The following is a 19,428-nucleotide window of genomic DNA, read 5'->3' on the forward strand; positions in this document are numbered from 1 at the left end:
AAACATTATGGGGGGGGGGGGCGGGGGGGATGGAGGTAAGTAAGTAGTTAGTAAGTAAGTAAATTTTATTTATATAGCACGTTTAAATCAATTCGCGTTGAAACCAAAGTGCTTTACATAAAATAATTAAGTTTCCGTACGTCCATAGAAAAATTAAAAATAAGGAAAAATGACACAACGCATTATAGAATTCAACTTGAACGGCCCCTCACAACAGAATCAAAAATTTCCACTGTGGGGAAAGGCATCAGAAAGTTCAGTCCTCTTCCTCTGTGAAACACCCGAGGTCGGGGCCTATTTGTGGCCTCTGCAGCCAGTCCGATGTTTTCAAGCCCTCTTGCCGGAAAGCTGGAACTCTGACGTCGGGTGAACACTCCTCGGCGGCTTGGAAATGTTTGGAGCGGCCGCTCCCTCCCCGGAGACTGCGGCACCCGAAGTCGACAGGCCGTGCTGGTTGGAGCCTGGGATCTCGGATCCCAGGCTTCGCGGTGTTTTAAATCCAGCGCCGCCCGCGGCTGGACGCTCGCAGCCGCAGCTCCTAGGATGTTGGAGTCGGCGTTCACAGCCCTCTGTAGCTTACCGCATGGCGACCCGGTAAGGCATCACCTGCTCCGTAATGGTGTCCCAGCGCTGTGCCGCTGCCGAAGCTGTAGTCGTGACCGGTCCCAACAGGAAACGCCACTTCAGTCCGATGGTAGGCCCCGAGGAAGGGGCGAAGAAACAGCTTGGAGGGAAGCCGCCTCTCCGACCAGGTAGGGGACTAAGAAATAAAGTTTCCCCCTTCCCCTCCCTCACCCCCCACATAAAAGACCTCCAACTAACATTTTGTTTTGAGGTGAGGGAGGAGGTATAGGTTCAGCTGTTGCATCTCCTGCCCTGCGATTGGAGGAGAAAACACATGGAGTGGGGGCAATTTAGATGGGGGTGAGTGAACTAAGGAGTTTCTGAGAAATGTTGAAAAATAGGTGCAGGAGTAGACCATTCTGCCCTTTTGAGTCAGCACCGCCATTCAATATGATCATGGCTGATCATCTAAAATTAGTACCCCATTCCTGCTTTTTCCCATATCCCTTGATTTCTTTAGCTCTAAAAGCTAAATCTAACTCTCTCTTGAAAACTGGTCTCTGTGGGGATGGGAAGATGTGACTGATGGTGGGATCATGTTGATGGTGATGGAAATGTCTGGGGGGGTGGAAGATTGCAACCTTCACGTGGTCCGCCCTGTTTCGATGAATGCAATCAACCCGGCGTGCACAAGCAAATAAGATCAAGTAGAACAAGTTGTCCGACAACTTTAAGCTGTGCACGCCATAACCAAGAAGAAGAAGAAATGTCAGGGAATGATGTGTGGATTGCAGAGGCTGGTGAGGTGAATTTAGAATTTAGATGGATGTAATTATGGTTTTCATGTACTGTTATTGCAAATTGGGATGGTGGGGGGGGGGGGGGGGATTGGAATATAAAATTAAGTCTTGCACACACTAGGGGCAATTTACACTTGTACCAAGCCAATTAATCTACAAACCTGTACGTCTTTGGAGTGTGGGAGGAAACCGAAGATCTCGGAGAAAACCCACGTAGTCATGGGGAGAACGTACACATACCGTACAGACAGCACCTGTAGTCGGGATCGAACCTTGGTCTGTAAGTTTTGTAAGGCAGCAAATACCGATGTGCCCCTAATATGAAGTCTCAAACTCAGCAAGGCTGATACGTGAACCATCAAAGTTCCTGGTTCTATGCAGACTTCTGGGGAAAGGAAAGGTGTTTTTGAGTAGATTTAATAAGGAAACATGATAGGTTCATAAGCTGGCCTTTCTGATATTTAGCAAGCAGGAAACAGGATAGTAGAGATGTCGAGAAAATTAGATTCTTTTCTCTATGTAAAATTAGAGTTTTGGCATAAAAGCAAATGAAGATCAAAGAAACAGTGGCAAGGTATAACTGGGTATCATCAGTATACATTAAAAATAAATGCTTAGGAAGGAACTGCAGGTGCTGGTTTAAACCGAAGAAAGATATAAAATGCTGAAGTTTCTCAGCGGGACAGACAGCATCTCTGGAGAGAAGGAATGCGTGATGTTTTGGGTCGAATCCCTTCTTCAAAATAAATGCTTTATTTTCAATTGCACCTGATAGTAGTTATTGTAGTGTACCAAAGTACAGTGGAAGGCTTTTGTTGCGTGCTATACAGTCTGCGGAAAGACTATACATAATGCCAATCAAGCTGTCCACAGTGTACAGTTACTGTGCAGGAAGGAACTGCAGATGCTGCTTTACTCTGAAGATAGACAGAAAATGCTGGGGTAATTGATTAAATTTTACTGATTGTATGCTTCCCCCTCAGCAAACAATGATCTATTCTACATTTTCCTGGAGCCTTGTCCCATTTGATCTCTCATTTCACACCTTACCCTTCCATATGTCTGTCTGTCTCCCTGTCTCCTGACTCTCAGTCTGAAGAATGGTGTCGACCCGAAACTTCACCCATTCCTTCTCTCCTGAGATGCTGTCTGTCCTGCTGAGTTACTCCATCAATTTGTCTATCTTCGGTACACAGTTACTGATTAGGTACAGAGTAGGAAGAAAAACAGGTCAACGATGGATAATTCAGAAGGCATTATTGCTACTGATATTCTGATTTCAATTGGCTGGATAACTGAAGCAATGCATTGCTATTCCACTTGCCACTCACTCAAACAGTCCATCCCCTTTCTAAATTTTTTTTTAAATACCACATGGAATTAACAATTTATTTAATTGGGATTATTAATCTAATCTTTCTTAATTTAATATAATTGGTTTATTATTGCAGAAATGCTTTTTTGCACAAGTTGATACTGAATTTAGAAAATAAAAATTAGATTAATACTTCATTCATACCCACCACTTAAAATGTATTGTGCCCAGAATCTGAAAAAATGCTTCCTCTTTCAAGGTGAAATAAATTTAAAGGTCTTTGATAATTTTACTGCTAAAAATAAATAGGAAGTACAAGGTGATTAATTGTACTACATGTAATTTGGCATTTTAAATCTATTGCTACCTTTAGTTTGATACAGAGAATCATTTTTCATTTTCTTGCATTAAATGTTGATAGAATTGTTATGGAACAAACAATTTCACCAGAAATGGCCACAGTCATACAACACAGAAACAGGCCATTCGGTCCAACTTGTCCATGTTGACCAAGATGCCCCATCTACACGAGATGAACAGTAGCTGGAAATCCATATAGGAAGGAATAAATTTCCTATTTTCCTCTTTCACAGAAATCTACTTTGCACACTAGTGCAATTTCTGACAAAGTAAAATACAGTAAATCGAGACATTATAATTTGCCAAAATGGGCAAATATCTGAATTAGTTATCAGCTGGTATTTCAATTGTTAATTCCTTTAGTGTCACAAGTGCTTTAACTCAGTTCTTAAATTGCAAAGAACTGCCAGAGTTTTAACTGGTCTATTTTTTGAGAGATACTGATGATAAAATAATCAACTGACTAGTTAAAATACATTCAAATTAACTAACAGCATTTGTTTTCAGAATTTTTCCATTTGAAATAAAATTGCATTTACTGGAAGCTTACGAAACCATTGAAGTATAAATTGCTAATGTCATGTTCTACAAAATTCTTGAATTAAGTTATGATGGTCAGTTATTATGAAGGCACATTTTTGGAAATGCAAAGTAAATAATGGCATTCCTTGGATTTGTTGGAACCAGGTAAAGAAGATCTTACTGACTTGGGAATTCAGTTTTGTGCTTGAAGCTTTCATGAAATTAACAAACTAAGATGATCAAAAAGTTCAGTCTTCAAAAAATAAATGTTTTATAATGCCAGGATAGTTCATGGCCATAGAGGAGCAGCACCACTGTACTGCCCTTAAAATTGTGGTATGATAAAATTATAATTATTTAAGCTTGTTTTTTATATTCTAGATTTTTAAAACAATTACCAAATTGATTTCTTATAACAATTAGAATTCTCTAATTTTGGGAAATTTCTGTCCACCTGCACGATTTCATCCACTGAGGTTCAAGCCAGCTCTCAGCATGATGTCACTGGGGAAACTGCAGATTGTGGACCCTTTAAATTACCAACATGATATGTACAATGTTTCATATCTGCATAAATTATAGGAGCAGAATGAGGCCATTTGGCCCATCAATTCTACTCTGCCATTCAATCATGGCTGATCTGTCTTCTCCCCTCAACCCCATTCACCCATGCTAATCAAGAATCTGTCAATCACTGCCTTAAAAATACCCGATGACTTGGCCACCATTGCTGTCTGTGGCAATGATTTCCACAGATTCACCACCCCGACTAAAGAAATTCCTCTCTACGTTCTTTTATTCTGTGGCTATGGCCTCTGGTGCAAGACTATCCCTCTAGGAGAAACATAGAAAATAGGTGCAGGAGGAGGCCATTCGGCCCTTCAAGCCAGCACCTCCATTCATTGTGATCATGGCTGATCGTCCCAAATCAATAACCCGTGCCTGCCTTCTCCCCATATCCCTTGACTCCACTAGCCCCTAGAGCTCTATCTAACTCTCTCTTAAATCCATCCAGTGACTTGGCCTCCACTGCCCTCTGTGGCAGGGAATTCCATAAATTCACAACTCTCTGGGTGAAAATGTTTTTTCTCACCTCAGTCTTAAATGACCTCCCCTTTATTCTAAGACTATGGCCTCAGGTTCTGGACTCGCCCAACATTGGGAACAGTTTTCCTGCATCTAGCTTGTCCAGTCCTTTTATAATTTTATATGTTTCTCTAAGATCCCCCTCATCCTTCTAAACTCCAGTGAATACAAGCTTAGTCTTTTCAATCTTTCCTCATACGACAGTCCCGCCATCCCAGGGATCAAACTCGTGAACCTATGCTGCACTGCCTCAATCACAAGGATTCGTAGAGAATCACAAACATCCTCTCCAGGTCCATTCTATCCAGGCCTTTCACTATTCAGTAAATGGTGCAGCAGGATGGAACAGAGACACAGCTTCAATGGGATGTCTTATGTATGGTACTGTTGCATTTTGTAGGTTGTGTGCTCATTAAGGTATTTGATAGCTGCCAAACATCCGTCAAAGTCATGGTGAACCTTCTACCCATCAAAGATCTGGATGCAACCTGCTGTGCTATGTAACAAGGGCTAGAAAACAGACAAATATCAGGATTATTTATCAGCTAGCGTTTTAATTGCTGATATGCAATAGCTGACATGGCAGAAGATGCCAAGTAAGCAAAGCACAAAGCAAAGTCCTTCTCATTTGTCATTGGCAAAATGTTGGAGGTTATTATATTGCTATGGCACTTGGTTCTTGGGCAAGGCTATTATGACTAAGCTGTTATGTTGAAACAGGCCTCCTCAAAATTCAAAGCAATCAGGCAAAGTCAACATGGCCTGAGCAATTTACTGCTCTTTTAAAATAAAAGGTACTATAGAGAGGAGGAACAGGTGGATAGACTGAGCATTCAAGAAGCAGTTTCATACAATGCTTGCTCAAAGGTTATTGCAGAAAAGGTGTAGGAAGTAACAGAGGTTTGCAGTAAACAATGAATTAGGGCTATTTTTCTAGTTAGCAAGGTATATTGAGTGGTACTGATGCTGGGGTCTCTCGTATTGCAATTTATATAGAAGATAGACCAAAAATGCTGGAGTACCTGAGCGAGTCAGGCAGCATCTCAGGTGAAAATAAATAGGTAATGTTTTAGGTCGGAACACTTCTTCAAACTTGCAATTTGTATAAATGACTTGGCTCTTGACATTAAAGTAGTTCCCAAAAACTAAGTTGTGAAGAGGGCAAAAAGTAACTACACAGTGGAGGAGCAAAATGGAAAGGCCACACGGAGTTGGTGTTTGAAACAACGAGCAACTGGTGCTCACCGGGAGGTCTGCTTTGGCTGGCTCCTGTTTAATAAATTGCCCATTACTAACAGCAACTCCACGAGGCCTTTCCATTTTGCTCCTACATTGTGTAGTTACTTTTTTGCCCTCCAACAGATTGGTTAAATGACAGCAAGAATCTGGCAAATGGAGTCCTGGACATTTGGGTATGTTCATGGATAAGAAATGTTTTGAGGGATATGTGTGAAACGTGGTGATGTGGGCATCTTGGTCGGCATGGGCAAGTTGGGCCAAAGGGCCTATTTCCATTCTCTATGAATCTATGATTCTATTTCATTTTTTCCCATTTCTTTAATCCTTCAATTGACTATGGTCTAAAGGATTCCTGCTCTCTTCTGTCTCTGGCTCTCTTCAACTACCTCAACCGTAAGATTTAGAATCGTCTAACTCCATCCACATTTAAATCACTGCTTAAAATCTGCCCCCCCCCCCCCCCCCCTCCCCCATATCCTAATATGCCATGTGTTTTGCAGTCACATCATGTCTAACAAAACTCCTCTGCAGCATGTCAGTTGCATTGATCTGGAAGACCCTGTTTTAGCAACAAGTGTCCTCTTCAATACTTCATAAAGCACAAGGCAAAATACTTTGTGTAAAAAATTAATTTGCTTGTAATAGAATTATTTGTTCAGCGTGAATGTTTTATCTTGGTATCCATTTGGCTGCATTTTTAAAATAGTTTGTGAATATTTAATTGTTTCTAAATTCTATATTTTAGCTACCACTCCCTGGTTTGAAGCCTACAGAGAATATTTCTTCCAGTCCATGCCTCCATCAGACCATGAGTTTCTGCACCACTATTTAGCATGTATCCTTTTCCTGACTTGCCCATTGTCTTAATATGCTTATCCTGGCAAAGTACAATGTTTATTTTACAGAAACAAGATTTTAATAGATTTTAGATGTTTGGCAGTGTAACTGACTACAACTAATCAAAGGAGCTGTGAGCTGCCAGGGCTGATTTTTTTTTTTTAGGGAGCCTACAATGTGATAGAACCTCCCACAGATCGTCGCAGGAGGGTTGACAATAACAATTGGTGTCAAGTTCAAGGAGAAAATAGGGTAGGTAAGCAAATGATTATTCAAAGTAGAGGTTTCATGAACATGTTAAATTAGAGAGAGGTCTGTAGATGGAGAATTCTACAGAGAGACTTCAGACAGCTAAAGACAAGACTGCTGGTGGAGTGATGAAACGAGAGAACGTATAAGTGGACAGATTTAGAGGGTTATCGTCAATGGGTTATAGTGGCTGGAGGTAAGAGAAGGTGAAGTTACAAAACACACTTTCAAAGTATGAGAATTTAAAAATGAAGGTGTGACTGGAATATTATCCAGCATAAGTCAGCAAGTGCTGTTGTGATGAGTGAATGGGATGCGTGCAGCAATAGAGCGAGTGTAACACAAGAGACCAGATCTATTACCATTGGGAGTAGTCGTGTCAGGGATGAGAGTTTTGATTCCAATGTTGCTGAGCGGAGTTTGCAGCAGTAGTGTGTGGTGTAGGTTGTGATGGCATTGCTATTTAATCAAGATGGGTAGTGGAGAAAGGGTGAACAAATAAAACAGCAAGGTTATGGGATTCTGCAATTCAACTGGCTTACTCCAGGTTAGACACAAATTGTTGGAGTAACTCAGTTCCTTCCTGTCGATTCTGACTATCCTTCTCTAATTCGGCTTGTGGAAAATTCCCTTGAATGCCACGTAGACGGGCTCAAATGTAGTTGTTTGTGGTCTTTGGAAAATGATCCACATTTTACCCCAAAATGAGTGCAACTAAAATTATTTGAGCTTCACAGATATTCCTTTTACATTTCAGATTATTTTCTTGTTTGTGCTGCAAACCCCTCTTTAGATTTCTGCCAGGTACAGTGAAGAAAGTGGCCCTTCGGCCCATCAAGTCCGTGCCAACCAGTGATCACCTCGTACGCTCAAACTATCCGACACATTAGGGACAATTTTACAAGTTACCGAAGCCAATTAACTGGTTGACAAAGAAAATATCAAATCTACAATTGATGTATCACTATATTAACAAAGATTATTTTCATCATTTTACCTGTGCGCCAAAGGCATTCAATTTAGAAATGGTTTGAATTGCATTTTCCTTAAGTGTTCCTTCAGGCATGCTAGTGGTGTCATCAAGAGACTCTGACCCAATGGAACAGTTTTTCAAGCTATCACAAGAGCAGCATCGTATCCAGCACAGCAGTGATTACTCGTATCCAAAGTGGTTTATTCCAAACACATTGAAGTACTATGTTTTACTGCATGATGTCAGTGAAGGGGAAGAAGAAAGGTAAGCGTTGAATTATTTGATCTTAAGCTCTGTAGAAATTATAAAATGTTTGCAAATTCAAGAATTATGTGTTCAAGCTCAGAGGAAAATGTAATTCGATTTATATTCAACTACTGGGCAGCAAAGTGTAGCAGCTGGTAAAGATGCTGCATCGCAGCACCACAAACCCGGGTTTGATTCTGGCCTCGGCAACTGTCTGTGGTGTTTGCACATTCTCCCTGTGACCACTTAGATTTTCTCCGGATGTTCCGGTTTTCTCCCACATCGGAAAGACCTGTGGTTTTGTAGGTTAATTGTCCTCTGTAAAATTGGTCTTGAAGTCTAGGGAGTGGATGAGATTGGGACAATGTAGAACTAGTGTAAGAGTAATCAATGGTCAACATGGACCCAGTGGGTTGACGGGTCAATTTCCATGCGTATCTCTAAACTAAACTACTTTGTTCAGAGGCCCAAGGAACTGCAGATGCTGGAATCTTGAGCAAAACAAAGTGCTGGAGGAACACCGCAAGTCAGGCAGCATCTGCGGTAGGAATGAATATGGAGCTGAAGAAGTGTCCTGACCCGAAATACTGTCTGACCATTCCCTCCACAGATGTTGTCTGACACGCTGGGCTTTTACTTAATCAGATTTTGGTGCATGGTGGAATTGACGCTGTCTTGAAAACAGACTACCGAATAATTTATCAGTTAGTTAGACAGGTCATTTGTTTATTGTGAATGTCTCAATGGAGTTTCTGATCCTGTACTTCCCAATCTTTTTAATCAAGCAAAACACACAGTAAAGGGCCTGTCCCACTTGGCGATTTTTTTTTTGACGACTGCCGGCGTCATTGACTGACGTATCAGGGTCGCCGAAAGATTTAGAACATTTAATAATCCACCTGTGACGAAAAATGTTGCGACACTTGAGGAAACACTTCTCGTCAATACGTCGTCACCACCGCATCACGCCGTGAATTTTTTGTTGACCGGATACGTCAGTCAATGATGCCGACAGTCGGCGAAAAATCGCCATGTGGGACAGGCCCTTAACTCTGAGGAAGGGTCCTGACCCGAAACATAGCCTGTCCATTCCCTCCACAGATACTGTCTGATCCGCTGAGTCACTCCCAACACTTTATTTTACAATGTGTTTGTAAATGTTTCCAGCATCTGCAGTTCTTTATCTTCATAATCAAGCAGATTCGAACAGCATTTCGGGCAGATTCGAACAGCATTACAAGAGTAGGTGAATGTTCCTACATTGTAATTGAGCCAGCCGACCTCATTTCATGCATAAAACAATTTTACATTCACTAAGGTTTCCATCGTGATAACGTGCTGCCTTTCATTGGTGATGACGACTGGGAAGAGAGGCAAGTGGAAGGTTGTGGGGAGTGAAAGCAGAGGAAGAGAAATATAATTACGTAGTATGGGAAAACGATTGGAAGCAAATTATTTACAGGTCCACCATCGATTGTTCTGGCACCCTTGGTTCCAGAGCGTTTCTGGATTATCCGTTTTCCGGGTCAACAGAGGTCACGGCCTTGAGGCCAAGATACTGGCTCACTGAAGTCGGCTATGGGAATAGATCCGCCGTCTCCGGCCAGGCCGGAGTTCCAGAAACCCGGTCGCAGGGAGCAAATTCGACCCGCTGATCGACCGCGGATGTCCCGATGAGGTCGAGATTGGCCGTCTCACCTGGCCTTAGTTCCACATTTTTGGGAGAAGTTCCAGAGGGTGATTTCTGTCTGGATAGAAGGAAGGGTCGGATCACCAACTGCTGGAAAATTTTGGGTGGACCTGTACTCTAAAGACATCAAATAATTGTTTGTGGGCTGTTCTTGGCCATATTTTAAAACACAAGCATGTTGCGTTTATGCATTAAAAAAACAATGTCATTTTTTTTCTCCTTCCGTAGTTTTATATTGTGACTGACCAGTAGGATGCCTTGTAAAACTTGCAGTTTTAGGATCAAATGATGAAAGGGACATTACACCACATCAGCATTTTTATTTCCTTGTAATAATCTTGAGAAGGGGGGAAGATTTAAACCGCAGCCAACGAAATAAAGGACCTCTCACCACAGTTATTGTTTCTTTTCCCCCTCTCCCATTGGACAGAAGAGACAAAAGTTGAACAGACCTCTTCTCTGTTTAGGATGTATTCCCAATTTTCCAATCTATCTTGAAGCATTCCTTGCACTTTCTCTGTAACTGTAACACTATTACACTGCTCTGTACAGCTACAACACTCTCTGAAGAAGGGTTCCGATCCGAAATGTCCCCTGTTCCTTCTCTCCAGAGATGCTGCCTGATCCGCTGAGTTACTCCAGCATTTTGTGTTTATCTTTGCCACCTGCACTGTTATACACTTCACTTTTTCTTTAACACGACCAGTCATACTCACGTAAAGTCTGATCTATCTGGATACCATGCAGAACAATTTTTCACTATCTTGGTACATGTGCTAATAATAAACCAAAACAAATAAACGTTAATGAAAGTCCTGCAGCCACAATTTAATTTAATGGAACATAGAAAAGTGCAGACAAACAAAGACAAAGTGCTGGAGTAACTCAGCGGGAAAGGCAGAATCTATGGAGAACAGTGATTGGTGATGTTCCGGGTCGGGAAATGTCACCTACCCCTGTTCACCAGAGATGCTGCTTGACCCGCTGAGTTACTCCAGCACTTTGTCTTTGTTTGTAAACCAGCATCAGCATTTCCTAATTTCTACACAGAAAAGCACAGCACAGGAGCAGGTCCATCCGTCCACAATATCCGTGCCGAACATTATGTCAAGGTAAACTAATCACTGCCTGCACGTTATCTGAAGAAGGGTCTCGACCCGAAACGTCGCCCATTCCTTTTCTCCAGAGATGCTGCCACACCCGCTAAGTTACTCCAGCATTTTGTGTCTACCCGTGATCCAGATTCATCCATTTCCCACATATTCATGTGTCTATCTAAAGGCCTCAATTATTTTGACTGGATTGAAAAATGTCAAATCTAAAATTGCAATTATATAGTGGCCTACTGATTGGCATTTGAATAAAAACATTCCATTAAATTAAAATAGTTTCCATTACATAGAAGAAAATTGAGTAACGACTAAATGCAGCCTCAAGCTGAGTTCACATGATTAGAATTAGAATTAGAATTAGATTCCTTTATTGTCATTCAGACCTTTCGGTCTGAACGAAATTATGTTGCCTGCAGTCATACACAGAACCAATAAAAACAAAACATACAATAAACACAAATTAAACATCCACCACAATGAGTTCACCAAGCACATCCTCACTGTGATGGAGGCAAAGTCTTAGTCTCCGTCTCTTCGCTCCTTGTTCTCCCTCTGCGCTGAGGCGATCGATCCAGGCCGGAGATGCCGCCCTCCAGTCCAGCGGACCTCCGTGGTGATGTCGCCGCCGCCGGATAGCCGTCTCCGCTCCAAGACGGCCCGCCACAGCATAAGCTCCGGGAAGCCGCCCCAGCTCCAGGCCGCCGCCCCAGCTCCGGGTCCCACAGTCTCCGCTCCGGGCCGCCGCCCCAGCTCCGGGTCCCACAGTCTCCGCTCCGGGCCCCAGCTCCGGGTCCCGCAGTCTCAGCTCCGGGCCGCTGCCCCAGTTCCGGGCAGCCGCCCCAGCTCCAGGCCGCTGCCCCAGCTCCGGGTCCCGCTGTCTCAGCTCTGAGCCCCGCTGCATCAGCTTCAGGCCGCCGCCGAAAGCCAGAACGCCGCACCAGCAAGTCGGGCCACCCGCTGCCTCAGCCCTGAAGACGGCCAGCCTCTCGTTGGTGAGTCCTGGCTGGCTCTGCCTCTGGAGCCTCGGGGTCAGTCGCAGGCTGGAGGCCGCCAGCGCCGCCATTAGGCCTCAGCGCAGACGGAGGCAGAGGAGGGGGATACGACACAAAAAAGTCGCATTCCCCCGAAGGATGAGACAGAGAACATGTTTCACCCCCCCCCTCTCTAACACAACCCAACAAGCTAAAATTTAACCAAAACAAGACAAAAAAAACAACAGAAAAAAGTAAAGACAGACGGACTGCAGGCGAGCCGCAGCTGTTAACAGCGCCGCCATTTCCGGAAGTGGTGCTGTTGATTATTGGTTCACAACATCAAATCTAGATTTGTACACTTGTTAAACATCAAATCAATTATATGAAGGCAGCATTTCCATTTATCCATGTCACAGCTCTTCCCAGTTCAGGCACCATCAGTTAATTGCTTAAAATATGTATTTTCTCACACTGTGAAGAACTTTATTGATATAATAATAACTCTGTGACAATTTGCATTTTCTCAAGTTCATTCAATAATTTTGATCTTTTGCAAATTCTTGTTGAAACCAGCTAGACTAAAATTTGAATTAATGAAGAGTCAACTTGCTTCATTCTGTACTCATTCTCAGCATTCAAAACATTGTGTAAAATTATAACCTTCAGGACTTGGTGACATGCCCCAAATCTTAGAAGAGGGGAATTCCTGAGCTTTACTGGCATTTCCCTTCCACTCTTCTTTCCTCCCGCACCCGCCTCAGTCTGAAGATTGTTCCAGACCCAAAACGTCACTCATCCATGTTCTGCAGGGATGCTGCATGACCCGCTGAGTTACTCCAGCACTTTGTGCCTTTCCTTGGTAAACCAGCCTCCACAATTCCATGTACCTCGTAACTATGCTCCCCCTAGTGGCAACAGGGATAAAATCCCCCCCGGACCTTATCTTTTACCCCATCAGCCGTCGCATACAACACGTAATCCTCCAACATTTTTGCCATCTCCAACGGGATCCCAACACTAATCACGTCGTCCCATCACCCCTTTCCGCAGAGACCATTCCCTCCAGAATTCCCTGGTTAACATCCTTTCCCACCCAAACCACCCAGGTATCTTCCTCCGCAAACGCAGGAGATACAACACCTGTCCCTATAACTCCTTCCTCGACTGTCCAGGGACCACAACAGTCCTTTCAGATTAAGCAAAGGTTCACTTGCACCTCCACCAACCTCATCTACTGTATCCATTGTTCAAGGTGTGGACTATTGTACATCAGTGAGACCAAACGTAGACTGGGCGATCGTTTCGCTGATAAACTTCGCTCAGTCTGCCTGGACTTGCCTGATCTCCCAGTTGCCAAACACTTTAATTTCCCCCTCCCATTTCTCCAACTTCAAGTAACCCTATTTCCCTTTCCCCTGACTCTCAGTCTGAAGAAGGGTCTCAGCCTGAAACGTCACTTAGTCCTTTTCTCCAGAGAGGCTGTCTGACCCGCTGAGTTACTCCAGCTTTTTGTGTCGATCTTCGGTTTAAACCAGAATCTGCAGTTCTTTCCTACACATCTCATCAGCAGTTCCTTGATTCTGCATGTCATTAAATTTTCCCATTTAGTTTTTATTTCACCGTCCAAGTTTAACCTTGTGTTTAGGTTTATTATTGTCACCTATATAAGTACCGTGAAAAGCTTTTGTTTGTGTGCAATCCAGTCAAGTCAGCTTGTACTGTATATGAATATAATCAAGCCAAACACATGGTGGTAAATGGTCAACAAAAGGTAGCCCAAAGAGAATTATGCCAAAGTGCTGAATATAGATTCTCAATACTGTAGCATAACAGTTCCTGAGACATAGTCCAATATCTGCAATGAAATGGGTTGGAAAATTAGGACTGTACCTGAGCTTATGGAAGGAGCGTTTAGAAATCTGATAATAGAGGGTAAGAAGTTGTTCCTCTACCTGTGATATGTGCGTTCAAGTTTTAACTTCTCAACGGGAGAAGGAGGAATAATCGGGGTGGGAAAGGTCCTTGATTATGTTGGTGGCTTTTCCGAGGAAGTATGAACTGTAAATGGTGGGAAATCTGGTCTGTATATGGGGTGGGCCACGACTCTGCAATTTTTTGCGATCTTGCACAGAGCTGTTCCCAAAACCAAGCTGTGAAGAGACCTGACAGTATGCTTGCTAGAGACATAAAATGTTGGCGTAACTCAGCAGGTTAGACAGCATCTCTGGAGAAAAGGAATAGGTGAAGATTCGGGTAGAGACTCTTCGTCAGACTGAGAGTTAGTGGAGAGGGAAACTAAAGATAAAGTTCTTTGCACCTTTTCATACCTCTAGTTTCCTTCTGTCCTGACTCTGTCTGAGGAAGGGTGCTGCTCCTTTTCTCCAAAGATGCTGACTGACCCACACCCGCTGAGTTACTCCAGCATTTTGTGTCAATCGTTAGTGTACACCAGCATCTGCTGTTCCTACCTACACAGTATGCTTTCTATGGTACATCTGCAAAGGTTTGAGAGTCCTTTGAGACAGTTTCCCTGAGAAAGAAGAGGCATGATGTGCCTTTTGGCTGTCACTTCAGTGTGGTTAGCCCATAACAGATTGTTGGTAATATATATGCCTCGGAAGCTCCTTGAACATCCTTGGCATTCCTAGGAAGCTATTTGAAGCTCCCAACCATTTCTGCTTCGGCACTTTTAATGCTGATTGGGGCATGTACTCCACCACGATTGCTGTCGACAACCTTGAACTGCAGTAATTCTCATTTCTAACTTATCCCTCAGAGCTGAAACTGTCTATGAAGAAATGAAACACAAATATGGGACGCAGGTGTGCTATTTACTCAAGTTTAACTCTCGAATGCCTTCAAGTGGAGCAGATGAACAGATCCCTGACCCTTGGAGTCAGTATTTGAATCGCAACAATTTGCAAAACCAGGTATACATTCCTTTTCACCTCGAATACCTAATTAAAGAGAGTTAAGTATTTATGGAGAATTATCACTTTTTTAAGCAAAGGAAGGCAGTACAATACAACAAATGACTATAATCACCAATTATTTTGCTGATGGCAAAGTGATAAATAATGAGCTTTGCACTTGGTTTAAAACTGGAATTGAGCTTAATGCTGAACCATGGAGATCTCCAAACATTAAGCAAGGAATTTGATAAGGCTCTGCATGGTAGGCTGCTCTGGAAGGTTTGATCACATGGGATCCAGGGAGAACTAGCTGACTGGATAGAGAATTGGCTTCATGAAGCAAAAGGTGATGGTGGAAGGTTGTTTTACAGACTGGAAGCCTGTGACTAGTGGTGTGTGTCAGGGATTGGTGCAGCCCATTGCTGTTTATGGTTTATATCAATGATTTAGATGAGAATGTACAAGGCATGGTCAATAAGTTTGCAGATGACACAAAAATGGGTGGTATTGGAAACAGCAAAGAGGGCTATCGAATATTAGCAGGATTTTGATTGGTTGGGCAAGTGGGCAGAGGAATCGTTGATGGAGTTCAATGCAGATAAGTGCAAAGTTGCATTTTGGGAAGTTAAACCATTCACAGTGAATGGCAGGTCCCTGGAGAGTGTTATGGAGCAGAGGCATCGAGGAGTGCAGGTACATAGTTCCTTGAAAGTGACGTTGCAGGGGGATTGTGTGGCCGTTAAGTCTTTCAGTACATTGGCCTTCGTCAGTCATGGTATTCAGTATAGAAGTTGGGGCTTTATGTTACAGTTCTGCAAGACCGTGGTGAGGCCACATTTGAGTCCTATGTTCAATTTTGTTCACCCTGCTATAGGAAAGATGTTGGTAAGCTGGAAAGAGTGCCAACATGTTCAGAGATAGAGAAGATTTATGAGGATGTTGCCAGGGCCTGACCTATAGGGAGAGGACGAGCAGGCTAGGACTTTATTCCTTGGAGCACAGGAAGCTAATTTATCTACTGTACCCATACAATTCCTGGGTAAAATGTAATCCCTATTAAATCCAGAAAGATTTAATGTGATCCTGAGGGGTAAAATTTTCATACAGAGAGTGGTGAGTATACAGAATGAGCAGCCAGAGGAGCTAGTTGAGGCACGTATGATAGCAGTAGACATTTGGCCAGGTCCACGGATAGGAAAGGTTTGGAGGAATATGGGCCAAACGCAGACAGGTGGGAGTAATGGAGATGAGGCATCTTGGTCGGCATGCACTAGGTGGGCCGAAGGGTCTATATCCATGCTGCATGATTCTGATAATTGGAGAGCAGATTATTGATACTGTATTTAGATTGCATCCAATGTTTAAAATGGCAACTTATAGCTTTACTTAATATTTTTCATTTATTGTAGGAAATCTGTGATGGTTTTGTTCCACCTGCCAGCAAGAGTAAAGAATGTGTGATTGGAGTGGAGCTGGACGGATTGGACAATTCAATAAACGGTAAGTAAATACTAGACAAAATGCCAATGCACAAAATTCAAATTCATTACTTAAAAGTGTTAATTTAATAAAGATAATGGCAAATAAGCTAACTGAAGTACTACACTGTCAGATGTTGCATTGTCCAATAGGAAATCAAACTCAGCTTTTTACGCTTTTAATGGCAAATGCGGCTCACTACGTTTATTGACTTGGCTTTAAAGCATTCGTCTTAAATGGTTAACACATTAGGACATAGCCTTGTCTCAGCTTTTGTGGATTTATAGTTATATTAAAAAAAATATTGTGCTATTATTAGCTGTTGTGTTTAGATTCACGTTCTGTATTCGCTGAATTCCTGGCACGCAGCTTGTACTCATTCAATGGCATTAGCTTTTATGTCGTGCTTGGTTAAAAAGGACTTTGATATTCTCTGGATCAGTGTGCTAATTTTTAATCCTTGTGTTAAGGTAACAGCCAAACATGAAATAGTGTGACTGCTAGGAATACTCAGCAGGTGGGCCTGTGTCGTTTAAGTGAAATAGTTGTTTTAGGTCACAACCTTTCAACTGAAATAAATACTGGAAGCTCTCACCAGTCCAGTAGACTTCTTTGAAATGGGAAGCAGATAATGTCTCGAGTAGAAGACCCTATCTCAGAGACAAAGTTGACCTTTCAGTTGTTTGACCTTTCATCTTGATCCATTTCAGATAAAGTCCTAGACCTTGTTGTGTACAAAATCATGAGAGGAATGGATCGGGTACGTGCACAGAGTCTCTTGCCCAGAGTAGGGAAATCGAGAACCAGAGGACATTGATTTAAGGTGATGGGGGAAAGATTTAATAGGAACCCGAGGGGTAACTTTTACTCAAAAGGGTGGTGGATGTATGGAACGAGCTGCGGAGGTAGTTGAGGCAGGTACTATTGCAATGTTTAAGAAACAATTAGACAGTTTTATATATATATTGTTTTGCATCTTTCGTTTCAAGCACGCGTGCTGCCATATATATATATATATATATATATATATATATTGCTTCTCCTCCTTTAATCTCTCAAATTTTGTGGATTTTGTTGAGTAAAAAAATCTTTGGCAAGATTAGAAGAAAAGACTCCAGCTCTGCGCTCCCTGGATGTTGACCAGCACTTAATATCCAACCTTTCTCTCTCCATTTCAACAGCTGGAATTCCAAACAACTGCAAATCTCACCCGTTTCAGGGAAGTGCGAAGTCAAGGGAACTCGACGGACCTAACCAAGCAAAACCTGTGGAAGCAGTCAACGCTGTGATGAAACAAAACAGCTCTGGTGCTCGTGGACTGAGTTTAACTCTGACTGACCATGATCGAATTAGACAGTTCATTCAGGAGTTCACCTTCCGAGGATTACTGCCACACATCGAAAAGACTATCCGGCAACTGAACGACCAGGTGTGGTTATTGTTTTGCATCTTTCGTTTCAAGCACGCGTGCTGCCATTGTATAATTGTCCGGGTACTTGTATGTCCTAAAGCCCATGCAAAAGATTGTAATCTCACAATGGTGACCATGCTAAAGAAGTGTTGTAGGACATTCCGGAGCTGGCGGCCTCCAACCTGCGACCGACCTCGAGGCTCCGGAGGTAGAGCCAGCCAGGACTCACCAACGCGAGGCTGGCCGTCTTCGAGCTGTGGCGACGTCCGGGTAGCGGCACGACTCGGCGCTCCGTGCGGGCGGCACGGCTACCGGCTGGAAGGCGCTCCCGTGGGGGCAGCCCGGTGCGGGGCTGAGACGCTGCCGTGTGGGTGGCCTGGGTCCTGACTGGAAGGCGCTCCCGTGGGGGCAGCCCGGTGCGGGGCTGAGCCGCTGCCGTGTGGGTGGCCTGGCTATCGGCTGGAAGGCGCTCCGGTGAGGGCTGACCGGCTCCCGGCTGGAAGGTGCTCCGGTGGGGGCAGCCCGGTGCGGGGCTGAGACGCTGCCTTGTGGGCGGCCCGGTGCGGGGCGGAGACGGTGCTCCGGCGGCTGAGGCGGCGGCGACCTGGATCTGGGGCTCGGCCGCGGGCCAGTGGAGGACAATGTCGGGAGCTCGCAGGTCACAGGCTGGTGCCTGTTTTCCGGAGCACCCGTTGCAACAGCTGCGTCCGCTGGACTGGAGGGCGGCAGCTTCGTCTACCCCCGGGCCGCGGAGCTTGACCGCGGGACTGACTTACCATCGCCCGGTGGGGTATCACCTCGGCGCAGAGGGAGAAGAGGAGGGAAGAGACAGTAACTCTAAGACTTTTGCCTCCATCACAGTGAGGAGGTGTTTGGTGAACTCACTGTGGTGGATGTTAATTTGTGTTTATTGTGTTTTGTTATTATTACATGTATGGCTGCAGGCAACAGCATTTCGTTCAGACCGAAAGGTCTGAATGACAAATAAAGGATTCAATTCAATTCTGAGGATGTGCGAGGCAAGATATAAACAAAATTGAAGGATGTTATGGTCAGGTATTAAGTTGAAGTGCACAATTAACAGATAGAAAATTATATGACACAAAATGCCACACAGTGGTGCAGCAATAAAACTGCTGCCTTACAGCGCTAGAGGCCCGGTTTCGATCCTGACTATGGGTGCTATCTGTATGGAATTTGTACGTTCTCCCTGAGACTGCGTGGGTTTTCTCTGAGAGCTCCGGCTTCCTCCCTCTTTCCAAAGATGTACAGGTTTGTAGGTGATTTGGCTTCTGTAATTTATCCCTAATCTGTAGGATAGAACTAGTGTATGGGTGATTGCTGGTCGGCACGGACTTGGTGGGCTGAAGGGCCTGTTTCCATGCTGTCTCTCTAAACGAAACCAAATAAAGACGTTTCAGATTGGAGAAGAAGGGCCCCAACCCGAATCTGCAGTTCTTGATTAATACAATGTAACGAGTCAAATTGATGCAGAAATCATATGCTGATTTTTTTTTTTTTGCATTGAGGAAATTTGTGTTAGTAAAGGTGTAAAGTGTTATTAAGAATGTACTGTGTTTTAATGCTGTAAATCCACTACTAAAGCTTGCAGTGATATTCTTCTGTCTCTGGGTAGTGAAGAGCATTGAGCTATCTCGT

General features: G+C 43.6%; 1 protein-coding gene across 2 annotated transcripts in view; it reads left to right on the forward strand.

The window, feature by feature from the left end:
• trappc8 (trafficking protein particle complex subunit 8) overlaps positions 1-19,428 on the forward strand; it is a 113,393-nt gene that overhangs the window by 32,398 nt on the left and 61,567 nt on the right. For both annotated transcript variants that reach the window (XM_033019479.1, XM_033019481.1), the window contains 5 exons: positions 6,632-6,721; positions 8,035-8,209; positions 14,744-14,897; positions 16,289-16,379; positions 17,540-17,787. In XM_033019479.1, the coding sequence (XP_032875370.1) occupies positions 6,632-6,721; positions 8,035-8,209; positions 14,744-14,897; positions 16,289-16,379; positions 17,540-17,787 (758 nt within the window). The remainder of the gene's footprint in view (positions 1-6,631; positions 6,722-8,034; positions 8,210-14,743; positions 14,898-16,288; positions 16,380-17,539; positions 17,788-19,428) is intronic.

Source organism: Amblyraja radiata, chromosome 4 (assembly GCF_010909765.2).
Source record: "Amblyraja radiata isolate CabotCenter1 chromosome 4, sAmbRad1.1.pri, whole genome shotgun sequence".
In the NCBI taxonomy this organism is placed as follows: Eukaryota; Metazoa; Chordata; class Chondrichthyes; order Rajiformes; family Rajidae; genus Amblyraja; species Amblyraja radiata.